This window comes from Camelus dromedarius, chromosome 4 (assembly GCF_036321535.1).
Source record: "Camelus dromedarius isolate mCamDro1 chromosome 4, mCamDro1.pat, whole genome shotgun sequence".
NCBI classification, from domain to species: domain Eukaryota; kingdom Metazoa; phylum Chordata; class Mammalia; order Artiodactyla; family Camelidae; genus Camelus; species Camelus dromedarius.
This window is the reverse complement of record NC_087439.1, coordinates 81,605,892-81,621,611: the sequence shown is the minus strand read 5'-3', so window position 1 is coordinate 81,621,611 and position 15,720 is coordinate 81,605,892. Positions and strand designations below refer to the sequence as shown.

The following is a 15,720-nucleotide window of genomic DNA, read 5'->3' as shown; positions in this document are numbered from 1 at the left end:
ACGATTTGTTGGTATTCTCACTTCTCTTCTTCCAAACATCCTTAAGTGCAGAATTCAGTACAATGTCATGTATGTCCATTGCATGAAGACAATTGTCCAGGTTTTATTTGACATGCATATTAAAACTGGAATTGTGAATAATGACCTGAAAACAAACTAACATTACCAAGCCAAAGTCTATTCAGGCTAAAACTTCTATAGAATGGAGCATGCAGACAGCCAGAAAACATTGCGTACTCTATTTTTCTTCTTCAGTGCTGCATGGTTGTTTAAAAGATATGCTGTTTTTTCAAAGTCTCACCCAAAAAATATGGACCCTAATTTGGCTGACAAATTCAAATTAGCTGGAATAGAAGTAACAAGATGTGTACATTCTTTTTAGTCAAAGGTGTATCTGCTGTGCTGAATTAATGTCTACTCTTCTGCTATTACCCTAAATCCTATTGTTCTTTCCTACTGGAGTCAGGTCAGGCTGGGTTATCAGGGAGCCTCACTGTGACATCTCTGCACTGTGACTTATAGGAGCAGCCCAGAGTCCCTGCGACCCTAGGCCCTGGAAGTGTGCCCCATCACTGGCCACTGATGGGCTTTGTGCCAGCCCTCAAAACTGGGCTGATACTTCCACCATCCAGAGAGAAAGCTGCAAGAGAAAGAGCCCACACTATTACATCACACCCACCCGACAGCTATTCGTGTGTGCGTGTTTTCTACACCTTGGCTTTTTAAAACTTGAAGTATAATTGATTCACGACATTATATCCTATGACTATTATATGTTTTTGAATGACTCACTGCAAAGAAAGACATTTTTTTCCAGTTACATTCAGTAAGTTGTGTCCAGGAGACGTGACGGCATATAAACTGACAGAGGCCATTTTCAACTCCCAAGATTAGCAAAAGAACTTCGTGTACACTTATGGTATATTCATTTTTCTGTAAGTATATTATATTTCAATAAAGATCTTTAAAAAAATTTTTTAAAGAACCTCAGGTATAAATAGAAGACCTCTCTGACCATGCTGTATTTTGTTTTCCTCTGTTCCGAGTAGGAGTCTTCTCTTCCCAGAGCTGTGCTGTAGGCTTTCCAGTAGCAAACTCTGGGCAAGGTTTCATAGTTGCGTCAATAGCCCTTGGGCTCTTAATATCTTTCAGAACATAATTTGTCACTTGTCACCGATGGCAAACATTTCTAGGGGAGGAGCCTCTGAGGCTGAGCCTGCACCTCATTACAATGTAAGGGGATATAGCCTGCTCTTTGGTTAATCCTCACAAGGACATCATTACTTCACCAATCCTCTGAGCTCTTGTTTCGGTTCTGCATTTCTGATTTCTGATTAGAGACTGGATTTTAGGCCAGAAAGACGCCCAGCAGGGCAGTGCTGCTTCACAATTTCCTGTGGTGCCTCTGGAGGTATGGCTTCCATTGGCAGCTATTTCTACAACAATCTTACCAAACTGATCTTCATAGATTTGTTTTAATTGAGATATAACTAACACATCATTAAATTTACTCTTTCAGTGTGTACAATTCATTAGTGTTTAGTACATTCACAAAGTTGTGCAGCCATCAGCACGATCCAATTCCAGAACATACTCATCACCCCAAAGAAAATCCATATCCATTAACAGTCACTCTCCATTCTCCTGGCAACCACTAAATCTACCTTCTGTCTCTATGGATTTGCCTATTCTGGACATTTCACATAAATGGAATCATATAAGATACGGCCTTTTGTGTCTGGTTTCCTTCATTAGCATAATGTTCTCAAGGTTCGTCCATGATGTAGCATGGATCAGTACTTTATTCCTTTTTTATGACTGAATAGTGTTCTATCTTATGGGTATACAAGATCTTCAGAGTTTAATCTGAGATTAACCTATAAATTCATTAACTGTGCTGCAGACCATGAATGCTGACCTTGGAAAGGTGCGATCAAGCCCCAATCCCCAGCCTCATCACACAGACTTCCCCTGCACCCAAGTGCCAGCACTGAGGGGTTCACGTGGCTTGGGCAGCTGACCCTTGGTGGTCTGAAGGAGCAGCACACTGGGAAAGGCAGAAGTCTGCTCTGGTTGACTTTGTGACAGAGATCCTGGTACCCTCCAAGCACAGCTCCCACTCTCTGCATTTGTAAAGATCTCTTACAGGTGAACCCCTGCACAGGTGCGTTTGACAGCCATGGCCTTATAATTAGGAATCCTACCCAATCCTCTCCAGGTTTCGCTTCTCAACAGAGAAAGCTCTGTATCCTCCCCTCTCCTTCTCTTCCCTTTCCTATTCCAATCTCTTCTCATTCAACAAACATCTCTTAATTGCCTCCTCAGTACCAGACACAGAGTTAGACACAGAGACTGTGTCCTCCGTGGGGTTCCCAGCTGGTTGAGGAGACAGTGGGGCCTCCAAGGAGAATACGCTGAGTGTTGGTTCCGTCGGGGGTGGACAGGGAAGAACACAAGAACAAGTCCTCACGCTTGCCCAGAGAGGTCAGGGAAGGCTTTGCAGAGGCAGTGACATTTGAGCTGAGTCCTGAGGAAGAGCAAGCTGTCTGAGATGACACACCAGTTGGTGAAGAAGGTGTTCCAAGGATAGAGGACACTGAGTACAAAGTATTGAGGCTGGAAAGAGCATAATGTGCTCAGGGAAATACAAGGAATTCAGGCTCAGCTGTGGAAAGGGTGGACTGGGTGGGGGGTTGAGGGGGGCAGGGTGCCAGAACACAACTCTAAGCCACAGTAAGGACTTTGGACCTTGCCTCAGGGCTGAGGGGGGCCACTGAAGGATTTTAATTGTTGCAACAACAGGATTTTTTTAATAGGCTCAAATTCAAATCCCCACAGACAAAAGAAATTCTACTTTGGTTTTCCAAGACTCAGCAGAAATTTACCACTGGGGCTGGGCCTCCCTAAGGCTGGGATCTGTCAACTTTTCAGGCCTATGTGGTGGTACATGGATCTGCATGTCAACGCACCTCCCTTATAGTTGGCTTCCTGCACTGAAGAGGCTGGAAAGCTAAAAACTACAATCCCCAGACTCTCTTGAAGCTAGAGTTCCAGGCTGGACTTAGGCTCCACTGGTGCCTCAGCTGTACAGAGAGAGATTTGGAAGGTGGTCCTGAGGCAGAGACTATGCTTCTGCTGGTCCTGCTCTTTCTGCTGTCAGGGGCAATCAGGAGGAGGGGACATCTTTTTGTCTTTTTCTTTAGCCAGCACAGCCCTGGGAGACATGGAGTAGCTCTGGGGCCAACAGTTGTTGTGAGAGTTTCCCAACTCTCATCCTCCTAAGTGTGGCCAACAATGGGGTTTCCCAGGCTGAACAGCCCCCCAGTGGTGTCCTTAGGGTCATTCCTGTAGGCCTGGCCTACAGCTCTTCCAACCATTTTTGAGGCAAATCACTGCCTTTATCTAAGCACTTTCTTTTCAAAAGAGGGTGCCCCTCTCAGTGCCTGGGGAATTGCTCTGCAGCTTCTGCTTGGGCAAGGCCCAGCCAATGCCAGGTGAAGCCAAGGCCTCTCTTTGAGTTCTGGGAAAGCATATGGTATTCTCAGTTTCCATTGAAAGAGGTGGCTCTGCCTCCCACCAAGTTCTCTAGGTGGGGAGAGGGTGTTCCCCAACTACAGAAAGAGGTTCAGATGCTGGTCATCAAAAAGAATGACAAAGGTCTCCAATTATCAATAAAACCCCCTTTATTCTATATTTTCCGTCAGGTTAGCAATGTGACATGGAAGTGGCCTTTTATCTGAGAGGAAGATGCTCAAAATGATAAAAGTGGCAAAAGCTCAGGGTTCTACAGGAAGTGCACTGAGTTTCTCTGACTTCTGGTACCTGGCAGCCCCTTTCTCTCCCTCCTCATGTGCCAGGGAGGGAGGGAGGGAGGGGGCTGTCCCAGGACAGCAGAGGCCCAGCTCAGCTCTGTCTCTGCAGGAAACGCAGGCCCACCTTCTTATTAGGAACCAGGACGATGCGAGCCACACTCGTCACCTCCCCTGTCTCAGGGGCCAGGGCTACCTCATACTGCTGGATCAGCTGGGAGGTAAAAGGCACATGGGCAATTAGAGTCTGTGACCTCCATCCCCTGCCCTCCTCTGCATGCTCCCACCCTGTGCCTCCCTCCTCCCTCAGCACCCCTCCCTGGCCCCCGTATCCCTCTTGCCTCTCCCCACTCACCCTTGTCAGCAGCAGCTGCATCTCCAGCTCTGCAATCCTGCGGCCCAGACAACCTCGGACCCCATAGCCAAAGGGCACAGAGCCAAATGGGTGTTGGACCCTGAGGGCATCAGGCTGGTTCTTCCTCAGCCAACGTTGGGGCTGGAAGCTGTCCGGCTCAGGGAAGATGCTAGGGTCCCGGGACACCACATAGTGGCAGAACACAAACTGGGTCTGCAGAAGATAAGCGGGCAACACATCAGCACAGGGATGCGGGCACCCCTGGGAACCCTAGTTCTCTAGCTCCACTCACGTTCTTGGGGAAGAGGAAGCCACCAACTTCTATTTCCTTGTCCACGATGACCCGCGAGTTCACTGGGACCACGGGGTAGAGGCTACAGGGAAAGGAATGCAGGTTTACCTCTGGATCCAAGGAGGGGCTGAGTGTCCACACTTCCCACCTCTTCAGCCGCGCCCCTCTGGTCCTCCAGGCCCTTCTTCCCATCTCACTCCTGGCCCTGGCCATAGCCCACCAGCCCCCACTTCCCACTCCTGTCTCTGAGTCCTCCCACACACACAGACCCTTGCTCCTGGGGACAGCATCCTACCGCAGGGTCTCCTTAAGCACAGCTTTGAGCAGGGGCATGTGGGCAAAGTCCTTGTGCTGCGGCACCTGCCCGGCAGGTACCACGCTCACCACTTCCTCATGCAAGGCTGCCTGGATCTCTGGGTTCTTTGAAAGATGGTACAGGGCCCATGTCAGAGTGTTGGATGTCTGGAAGGTGGAGTAAGAGAAGAAGTGAGGAGGGATTTCTAGGAAAGAGGCCAGTTAGGTGGTGGGAGGGTGTGGGAGTGAATGTGTGAAAAATGTGGGAGAAAAATTAATTTGCCACGAGTATGGCAGGATTAGACTCCAGGGTTTATGGCCCTCCCTCCATGCTCAATGTGACTTCACTGTGGGATAATGACTAATATGATGGAGAATCACACTCTAACAGCAGAGGAGACTGAAACAGAGAAAACCAACATGACGAAAGGACAGGAAGGATGCCCTGCTTAGAAGGTGCTATGGACGAGCTCTTCAACTCTCTGCTTAGAGTACAGCACAAAGGAGTGGAGTAGATGTGAGATGAAACTTCCTAGCTGTCCAAGAGAGGCTCTGGGAGGTGAGGGAATCCCTCTTACAAAAGGACCTGAGCCACTCCCTGTCTGCTTCCACCAGGCTGAGTGATCCCCTTTTCCTTCCAGCTCTACATCCATGTTATGGAAAGAGAAGCAGGTACCTGAAGGGATGATGGTTAGGTTCAGGTGGGGGATAGTGGGGAGCTGGTTCAGGAGGGGAGCCCCTGGTCTCCTTGCCCACCCCCAATCACCCACCGTGTCTACTCCAGCCATGAGCAGCTCAGGCAGGCTACCCTCGGCCTCACCAGGACTGAGCTGTCCACTGGTCAGCAGGGAGTGCAGGTAGCCAGATATCCGGGTCTCCTCTGGGACCCCTGTCTGCAGCTGGGCTTCTATCTCCTTGACTTTCTGATCAATCAGCTTCCTCCCTACGGGGACAATGGAGAACAAGAAAGGATGAGGCCAAAAGTCATGCTCTCCAAGGATGCAGAGAGATGGTCCCAGGAGAAGGTTCTGTTACAGCACAAACCCTGGCACCCATGCCCCAACTTCTTTCCCTGGACTCCTCACCAAAAGAGAAGATGGTGTTCCAGCCATCCAGGTATCGCTTCCAGAAAGGCAACAGGGAACGGGTCCACTTGGGGAGGAAGGTGGCGTAGAGTGAGTTCTGGAACATGTACCCGACAGATCTGACAAAGCCCACGGTGTCCTGGGGGATGGAGCGCTCCAGGCAGCCAATACGCTTCTCAAACAGGATGTAGGAAATAGCTGGCAGGGCACAGGGGCCATCACAGGAGGCAGGGCCACAGCATACAGAACCCAGGGGCCTTTAAGGAGGAGAGCACAACCGACCCCTAACCCATACCCACCCCAGCCCCTCTCCCGACAAGGGTACCTTCCAAAGCAAAGAAGTAGAAATGGTGAGCTATGTCGGGCACGTGGTCCCCCGAGGCGCTCTCCGCCCTCAGCTGGTTCAGTCGAACCATGAAGTCCTCGATCACCTCATTCAGAGCATTCGCATAAAGTGCAGCATCAGCTGGCTTTAGCATCCGCTGGTTCAGAGCCTGGCGCAGCCGGTACCACTGATGTCCTTCCCTATAGAGAATGGAGGAGCAGCACAAATATAAATATCGGATGGGGGTTCAGTTAGATGATATCTTCCCACGCTGAGATCCCTAGAGAGTCAAGGAAAATTTCAGACTCCTAGATCTAGAATTATGGAATCACAAACTTTCAAATGACAGAATCTTTGAATCATAAAACTTCTGAATCTCACTACAGCATTAAAGAAAGTGGTTAAGGTGGGCATCTGGATCTAGGATCAAATCACAGGTCAGATGATGCCTGGCTGAGTGACTTTAGGCAAGTGACTTAACTTCTCTGTGCCTCAGTTTCCCCTTCTGTAAAATGGGAATAAACAGGAATTTAGAGTGACTATCTTGTAGGATAATTAACATGCTTAGATTAGTGCCTGGCAGATACTGAATGTTTAATGAATGTTGACTATGATTATCTTAGGATGATACAACTCCAGAATCTTCTGTATGTGAAATGAAGAGGAGCTATGATGGTTCCAACCCCTCTGTGTGGAGGATAAGAAGAAAAGGGGGAGCAAATTAGGGTTCCCGGGGGCTCAGATTCTGGACTTTTATGCTCCAATTGGCTCAATGGGCCAAGGGGACAGAGAAAGCCAGGCTGATGCAGGCCTTCTTATCACAGCCATTCCATAGGTGGTTGGGTTCCCACCCTGGCTAGGCTGGTATGTTCACATGGGTGGGAACATGCCTTCCATGGGGGACTTAATATTCAAGGGCTACCCCTACCCTCAGCTGTCCCCCAAACCTGTTACTTTTCCTAAGCAAGCTGGGTATGGGTCAATTTTTAAAAAGCTGGTTGTCTACAGAAAATTGCTTTGGCAGTTCGAGGTCTTTTATGGCTCCATATACATTTTGGAATTATTTGTTCTAGTTTTGTGAAGAATGCTGTGAGTATTTTGATAGGGGTTGCATTAGATCTGTAGATTCCTTTGGGTAGTGCAGCCATTTTGATAACATTGATTCTTCCAATTCAAGAGCACAAGATATCTTTCCATTTCTTTGCGTCATCTTCAATTTCCTTCATCAATGTTTTACAGTTTTCAGAGTATAGGTAACCTCCTCAGTTAAGTTTATTTCTAGGTATTTTGTTGTTTTTGATGCAATGGAAATGTTTATGCCAGTTATAAAATTCTGGTTTTTGAAGTGAAAAAAAAAAGTGAATAAGGGGCCACAAATAGCAAAATATCTTTCTTTCTTATGGGTGAGTTGTATTCCCTTACATATATATGCTGCATCTTCTTTATCCATTCACCTATTGATGTGCACTTAGGATGCTTCTGTATCTTGGCAATTATAAATAATGTTGCTGTTAATAGTGGGGTGTATGTATCTTTTTGAATTAATTCTTACTTTGTGGTTGGCTTTATTCCTTTGATAACTATGTAAGTTTAAAAAGCTAAAGCTCTAAATGTTCTTAGAAACAATGAACAGTACATATATGTAAATTTTAAAAATATGTTCAGTATACTGTGTGTATGTATTCACATGCAATATATTGTATATGTGCAGTCAAACTGTAACAATTCTACCCAATAAAACTGAAAAATGAAATAAATAAATAAAAATTTATGAAAAAAAGAATTCTTCAGTAAAAGCAAAAAAAAAAGCTAGTTGCAGAATAATAAGTAAAATACGGTTCAATTTTAAGAGGAAAAGAGGAAACCTCACATATCCACATGTATATTTTCATATTTCTACATAAAGTAGGGAAGAATGCACATCAAACTGTCAAGATTACTTAGGAGGACAGAATGGGAGTAGTGGGTGGAAAGACCATATTTTATTTCTGGAATTTTTACAATAAGTATTACTTTTGAATTTTAAAAATCAATAAGATATTTTAAAAAGAAAAATATCAAAATGTCTTAAGGCAAGAATCAAGTTTTTTATTTTGAAATATTGTAAGCCAACTCTATCTCAATAAATTTTAAAAATATATATTTATTTGAATGAATCTCAAACCCCAGGAGTTTTCTTTACTATGTTGGGGTAAACCTGCAAAAAGATAAACTAAAAATGTTGCTGGAAAATAAATGAAAACCAGAATAGACTCATTTATTGGAACTTCAGGTAGTGGAGGCTTCTCCAAGAGTAAAACTCTCCCAACAGTAGGGATCAGATTTGCAGAACGTGAGTGAGAGCATTTCTGTGGTTGTTAAAGCATTACTTGGGGAAACCATGCTTTAAAAAATGAGATTTAAATATATATATGTTAAAATTTTTCAAAACTTATCCTAGGTTAGCAAATAGCTTTTAAATACATATGTAGTATAACATATTTAGGAAACTGGCTTTAGAGTAAAAGGTATTAAATAGATCATAAAGGGGCATATATCATGATCAGCTTCAATTCTAAGTCTGAACCATCAAGTCCAGTGGTGGCCTCACCTGATGAAAACCTGAGACCCAAATCTTTTTATTATTATTATTATTGAGGTGTAATTGACATGTATCATTATACTGGTTTCAGGTGTACAGCATAATGGTTTGATATCTGTATGCACTGCAAAATGCTTACCACAGTAGGACTAGTTACCATCAAATTACTAAAAGTTAGCTTTTAGGATTTACTCTCTCAGCAAGATTTGGGTCTCAAATATTGAAGAGCATACTTGAGACCCAAATCTTGCCCTCGGGGTCAGACACCAGGTTAAAGAGCTCTTGGAGGAAATTCTCTATTCTCTTCCCAGAACTTTGAATAAAGGGCCCAGGAATTGTTTAAGTTCTGAAACTGTGCACCTGTGAAGGAACTAGCAAAACAGAAAGAAAGTCACACAATGGCAGAATGAATATATAGACATCAAAGACAGATGAGGTGAACCCTCCAGTTAGTCTGTTTCTTTTTCAAACGTGTCAAGGCAGTAAGTCCTTGAATTCCAGAATCAGAAAGACCTATTCCACCACTAGCTAGTTGTGTCACTTCTGGCAAGTGGTGCAAAAAGCATTTGTGGCCTCAGTTTCTTCATCTGTGAAATGGGGATAATAATGCTATCTACTTCATGGGCTTGTTGTGATGATAAAATGAAATAATAAATGTAGAGACTAGCCTGATGTCGGGCATGTCATAAACATGTAGTTAGTTATCATCAGTGTTGCTGATACTATTAACCACCACCAGGATCAACTTTAATCCCTTAAAAAGTGATTAAAACATGGATGTCAAGCAACGAGGGGAAATAAAAGGCCATTCTTTATTTTTGGAGCTCTATTAATGTACTATAGCAACAAGAAGCCTGTAATATATTCAATTACAAGCTGTGGCATTGGGAGTGGTTTATCACCAATGATTCTCAATTGTTTACCTTAATTGGCACATGCATATATAATATACTCAGCCCATCCTTCAATTTGTCACTGACAAAATAATCTTAACTTTTCTAGTTATAACTTTAAGGCTGAAACCTACCTCTGTGGGTGGAGAACATCCATAGAAGTTATAACCACCAACAAGGATATAACACATAATTTGGGAAATACTTTAAAAATTAAACTGAGCCCTCCCAACTCATATGGTGATGATGTTTTTTCAGCTATAAGTAGATATATCCCATTATGATTTGAGCTGGTATGTTTTCAACCATAATGTAGAATAATGGAACTGGAAAGCTTCTTACGGGTATCTTGGAGAGTCTAGACCAAGCTTCCCATTTTACATATGGGAATCATGAGCCCAAGGAAGGAGAAATTAGTCATTTGTTCAGTCATATGATATGTTAGTAGAAAAGCCAATGAATGCTCTATGGGCTTCAGCCCAACCCAATCACTGCTTTCTAGACTGAGTATCAGGTTCAGAGGACACAGGGAGATCCTACTCTGCCCATTATTCACCAGCTGCCCAGTGCCACTGTCCTTGGGCCTGACCCTCTCGGGCACTGTTCCAATCCCTCAGGCCCCAGCTTACGTGGTGAAGGGCCCATAGGTCAGGCCCTGCTGGTCCCGGTGCTCCTTCCATAGTTCCATGTCATTCCGTATTGGGTACTTGCCCTCTTGGCGCATCACTTGCTCCAGGAGTGGGGCACTGGCCAGGTGCACATGGATCTGAGGCCCTAAGCGGTTTGCCCATATTGGACCATACTTCGCCTTGTTCAGCACCTGTGGGGTTCAACCAAAGCTGAATAACCATGGCCCCAGCCAGGCAGGCACTTCCTGGAGAGGAAACAGGTTGGGGGAATAGCTGATGCCACACCAAAGCAAGCGGGCTGGGTAAAAGCACATTTTGTAGGAGGTGGGCACTGGGATGGCCTATAGTCCCGAAAGAACACTGGGGAAAAAAAAGGGCACACATGAGTTAGAATATTGAGAGCAATAAGTATCTCTTGGAACTGTGGGAATTGAGGTCCTTGGAGGAATGATATTTCAGAAAAATGGGATATGTGCAATGGGCAAACAGGTATGCTGAAGTATAGATATTTGGGGTTCAGGGTTTTAGTGAGATATAGTAGCATGTCTACAGTTTCATCATAGAAGCATTTAAATCTCCTGTAGCTTGCTGTCAATGGGATGAAAATAAATATCTCATGTTACCAACAAGAAAAAAGAAAATTTGAAACTTCAGGAAAAACAAGAAGCTGAATGAGAAAGTCAAGAGGTAAATATGAAGTAAGCTATGTGGTATGAATTTTTTAATAAAAAATTTATCAGCTATGTTAAGGAATATAATTCTCAAATACTTTATCTTAGAATTTCTAAAGCACTTGACAGTGCCCAAAACATTTATGAAATTGACATTGCAATGATGTTTTTATAGTTGCTGAAAATGAGGGAGAAAATAAATATATTTAGGTTTTTTGGGGGGTAAAATTTTAAAAGAATCCAGAAATAGTAAGACTAAATTTACTGGCTAAGTTACACCTACAGACTGAAAGAAAATGAACCATACTGCTTTCCCAGGTACTTCATTGTTCATAATCTGTTACTGAAGAGGTTTTAAGAGTATCAGATTCCAGCATAGAAATTAGGCCAAAGGGCTTCTGTAAAAGAAACACTAAAATCATGGAGAAGAGATTTATTGTTCAAATTAGTGAAAGAAACTTTACCCAACTCGTAGTCCAGAAAAACACCAACCTTACTGAGTCTTACTATCAGCATTAAATCCTGGGTTCTCAGGGGTGGGTATAGCTCAATGATAGAGTGCAAGCTTAGCATGCACGAGGTCCTGGGTTCACCCCCCAGTATAAATAAAAACTGGTTCTCCTAGGACCAGTGCAACCTGATTGCCCTCCATATATTACCCAATTGCCCAGAATCCACCCTGAACAGAAGGGCTGATTCTGCCAGTTCCCAAGAAGACAGTCTTGACAAACCCCCAGTGTTCACACAGAATTGTTTCCCACTTCTACCTCCCAGGAATACCTGCCAATGTTGTACAATTTTGAACAATTGGTTGTCTGTAAACTACAGTGGTTCCTGGAGGGAAATGAGCATATTCATACATTGCCTGTGGGAGTCTAAAATGACACAACCCTAGATGGAGGACAATTTGTTCATATTTATAAAAATTATAAACATACTTACAAAGTCTGGGACATCTGCATAATGAAATATTCTATCACCTCAAAAAGAGGATGTAACAGCTCCTTACATAGTAATGTAGAAAGACTGTAATATGGAAAGATAGATAGCCAAGATAGATTGTTAAATGGAAAAGACTGGGGAGCTAAATAAGAATATATAGTATTTGCATGTGCTTTCATAGGGAAACACTGGATTGATACATCAGAAGCTAATTAAAGTGATTACATATAGGAGGGTGGAAGGGACAGCTGTGGGGAATAGGACTGTGAAATGTTATATATATATTTTTGAGTTTTGAATTATGAGAATGTATTCAAAATTTTTAAGCTAAAGGGGAAAAAAAGAACGTGTCTTCTGAAAAAGTAAATCACCCATCATTGATCAAGCAATTCCAGAAAGCAGGAAAGACTTGCTGAACCTCTAAATTCATGCATGTATATACTCAGATTTAAAAGTGGGCTCTAGTTATGTTCATTTTGTTTATTTTGTTAAAGGTGCCATTAAAAAAGAATACTTAATATATCTATTTTTCTCTACTAAATTCCTTAGGAGAATTATCCTAAAAGTAAGCTTAATTTATGTTTCCAGTTTTGTTTAATATATCAATAAAATAAAATAAAATAATAATAATAACTATAAATATTTCTGTGGAGCTTAGCATAAACCAGACACTGCTCCAAGCACTTTATTTACATTAGCTCATTCAGCCCTGACTACAGCTGTTATGAGGTAGGTGTAACATTACCACAATTTTGCAGATGAGGAAACTGAGGCCCAAAGAGGTTGCCCAAGGTCACATTACCTGTAAATGGCAGAGTCAGGGTTCAAACTCAGACTATTTGGCTGGAGGCCATGCTCTCAACCGCTTACTCGGCCGATGAACGAAAAAGCTGACTATGCCTTACCAACTGGAAACAAACTTAAGCCCTTTAAAAAAATATATGCTATTTAAAACCACCACAACTATGCAGTAACCCAGGGTTTCTCATGGCACTGCTGACATTTGGGGCTGGATAATTCTTTGTTGTAGCAAACTGTCCTATACATTGTAGGAGTTTAGCAGCACCCCTAGGCTTTACCCCAGCAGCCCCCAACCAAGTTGTGAAATGTCCCTGGGAGGACAAAATCCCCTCAGGCTGAGAACTTCTACAATAGCCCCAACCTCTTAATCTGTCTCTTAATTCTCTAATTTTAGAAGACTCTTTTAAAGAAATAAGATCTCATGTGGAAGAAATATTTATCTGAAGCTTGGTTTCCTCTCCTTCTGTAAGTTCGTGTAAAATTACATGCAATGTTTCTATAATAGTGTAAACAGTGGTTATCTCTGAGTCATAGTTTATAGATAGTTTACTTTTTTCCCTATACTGTGATTTGGTTTCCAAATTTTCTACCATGATCTTGGAATCAGGGGAAAAAAGTAATGTTTTAAAAGACAAGATCAATAACCATTTACTTGGGCACCAGCTTCTTCCCTGGAATCCAAAGCCTCTGGCAAAACTCCCCGGCTGCCAGTTTGGTGGTTTCTGGAATATTTCCCCCTGTGCCTACAGCATGCTTTCTTCCCTCTTCCTTCATATTCCTCTTCTCTCTTCGTTTACTTAGTGGAACTTAACAAGGATCTATTTATGTAAGAACTTATTTTAGAAAGACATCAGTATACTTGCTGAGAGATGTGTGCTATGTCTGTGAGCCTACCATTAGGCCGTAACCTGAACCAGTTGGAGAGCCCCAAGTTCTCTCATAGGTCCTGCCTAAGTGCCACTTTGCAGAACAGAGTCCCCTAGGAACTATCTCCCAGGATGAATGGGAGGGCTAGCCTCCGCCAGATGAGACTCTAAAGTTGCAGAATATTGAATTCATTCAACATTCATTTATTGAGCTCACATCCTGTTCCTCCTCTACTGATCTAGGAGCTGGGGATACAGCTGTGACCTACCCTGAGACAGTTTATCTACAATCTATTCATGAGCCACACAGTTGAGAATTGGATTATATATACTCATAAATTGTTCCCTAATTATTTTGCAGATATCTTATCTCTTCAACTAGATTGAAATCTTTAAGGGCAGGAACTATGTCATACTTCTTTATCCTTCTCATATAGTTTGACACACTATTAATCACATTGTATTCAATAAATGTTTAGTAGTTGTCAATGAATCAAGTGAAAGAAAAAAAAGTTGCAGACAATACAAAGAATATGAGAGAGAGACAGAGACAGAAAGGAAGTGGGTACAATGATACACAGGAAACATAAAAGTGGCTCCACTGGGTGGGCATTAATCTTAAAAGTCTGGGAGGATAATCTGAAAAGGAAAATAAGAAACTAATTCTAATACATAATTGTAATAGCATCTGCTATGGACTGAACAGTTGCATTGCCCCCAAATTTCTGTGTTGAAGCCCTAACACTCACTGTGGCTGTATTTACAGAGGAGGCATCTAGGAAAATAAAGATTAAGTAAGGGGAGGGTATAGCTCAGAGGTACAGTGCGTGCGTAGCAGGCATGAGGTCCTGGGTTCAATCCCCAGTACTTCCACTTAAACAAACAAACAAACAAACATAATTACCTCCTCCAAAAATTTTTTTTTAATTTTAAAACAATTTTAAGAAGATAGAAATTGTCTCAAGCATCTTTACTGACCACAATGCCATGAAACTAGAAATCAACTACAGAAAAACAAAGGGAAAAAAAAAAGGAAAGCATGGAGATTAAACAACATGCTATCAAAAAACCAATGGGTCAATGATGAAATCAAAGTTGAAATTAAAAAATACTTTGAGACAAATGAAAATGAAAACACAACTACACAAAATTTATGGGACACAGCAAAGGCAGTGCTAAGAGGGAAGTTTATAGCAATACAGGCCTTCCTCAAAAAAGAAGAACAATCTCAAATAAATAATCTAACCCACCAGCTAAGTGAATTAGAAAAAGAAGAGCAAAAAACCTCAAAAGCCAGCAGAAGGAAGGAAATAATAAAGATCAGGGAGGAAATAAACAAAATGGAGATTTAAAAAACATAGAATCAATCAAACAAAAAGCTGGTTTTTTGAAAAAGTAAATAAAATCAACAAACCTCTGGCCAAACTGACAAAGAAGAAAAAAGAGAGAGCACAAAAAGCAAAATAAGAAAGGAAAATGGGGAAATTACAACAAATAACATAGAAATACAGAATATCATACGAGAATATTATGAAAAACTATATGGAACCAAAACGGATAACCTAGAGGAGATGGACAAGTTTCTGGAAACATACAGTCCACCAAGACTGAATTAAGAAGAAACTGACCACTTGAACAAACCAATCACTAGAAATAAAATTGAATTAGCAATAAAAAAAACCTCCCTACAAATAAAAGTCCAGGACCGGACAGCTTCACTGGGTAATTCTATCAAACATACAAAGAACAACTCATACCAGTCCTTCTCAAACTCTTCCAGAAGATTGAAAAGGAGGGAACACTTCCAAACTCATTCTATAAAGCCACCATCATCCTGATACCAAAACCAGGCAAAGACACTACCAAAAAAGAGAATTATAGGCCAATATCACTGATGAACATAGATGCAAAAATCCTCACCAAAATATTAGCAAATAGAATCCAACAGCACATAAAAAAGATTATACATCATGATCAAGTGGGGCTCATCCCAGGGACACAAGGGTGGCTCAACATACACAAATCAATCAATGTATACCTCATATCAACAAAAGAAAGGACAAAAACCATGTGATCATCTCAATAGATGCAGAAAAAGCTTTTGATAAAATTCAACACCCATTTATGATAAAAACTCTCACCAAAGTGGGTATAGAGGGAACATATCTCAACATAAT

The 15,720-nt window shown here is 42.2% G+C and overlaps 1 protein-coding gene across 1 annotated transcript in view; it reads right to left on the bottom strand.

Annotated features, from left to right (window-relative positions):
- Positions 1-3,665: 3,665 nt before the first annotated feature.
- Positions 3,666-15,720, bottom strand: part of LOC105096090 (sterol 26-hydroxylase, mitochondrial) — a 38,818-nt gene continuing 26,763 nt past the window's right edge. The window contains exons 2-9 of the mRNA XM_010988340.3: positions 10,264-10,454; positions 6,161-6,360; positions 5,836-6,033; positions 5,521-5,693; positions 4,752-4,918; positions 4,457-4,538; positions 4,165-4,377; positions 3,666-4,023 (exon numbers count right to left, since the gene is read on the bottom strand). Of these exons, the coding sequence (XP_010986642.1) occupies positions 3,904-4,023; positions 4,165-4,377; positions 4,457-4,538; positions 4,752-4,918; positions 5,521-5,693; positions 5,836-6,033; positions 6,161-6,360; positions 10,264-10,454 (1,344 nt within the window). The 3' untranslated portion in view covers positions 3,666-3,903. The remainder of the gene's footprint in view (positions 4,024-4,164; positions 4,378-4,456; positions 4,539-4,751; positions 4,919-5,520; positions 5,694-5,835; positions 6,034-6,160; positions 6,361-10,263; positions 10,455-15,720) is intronic.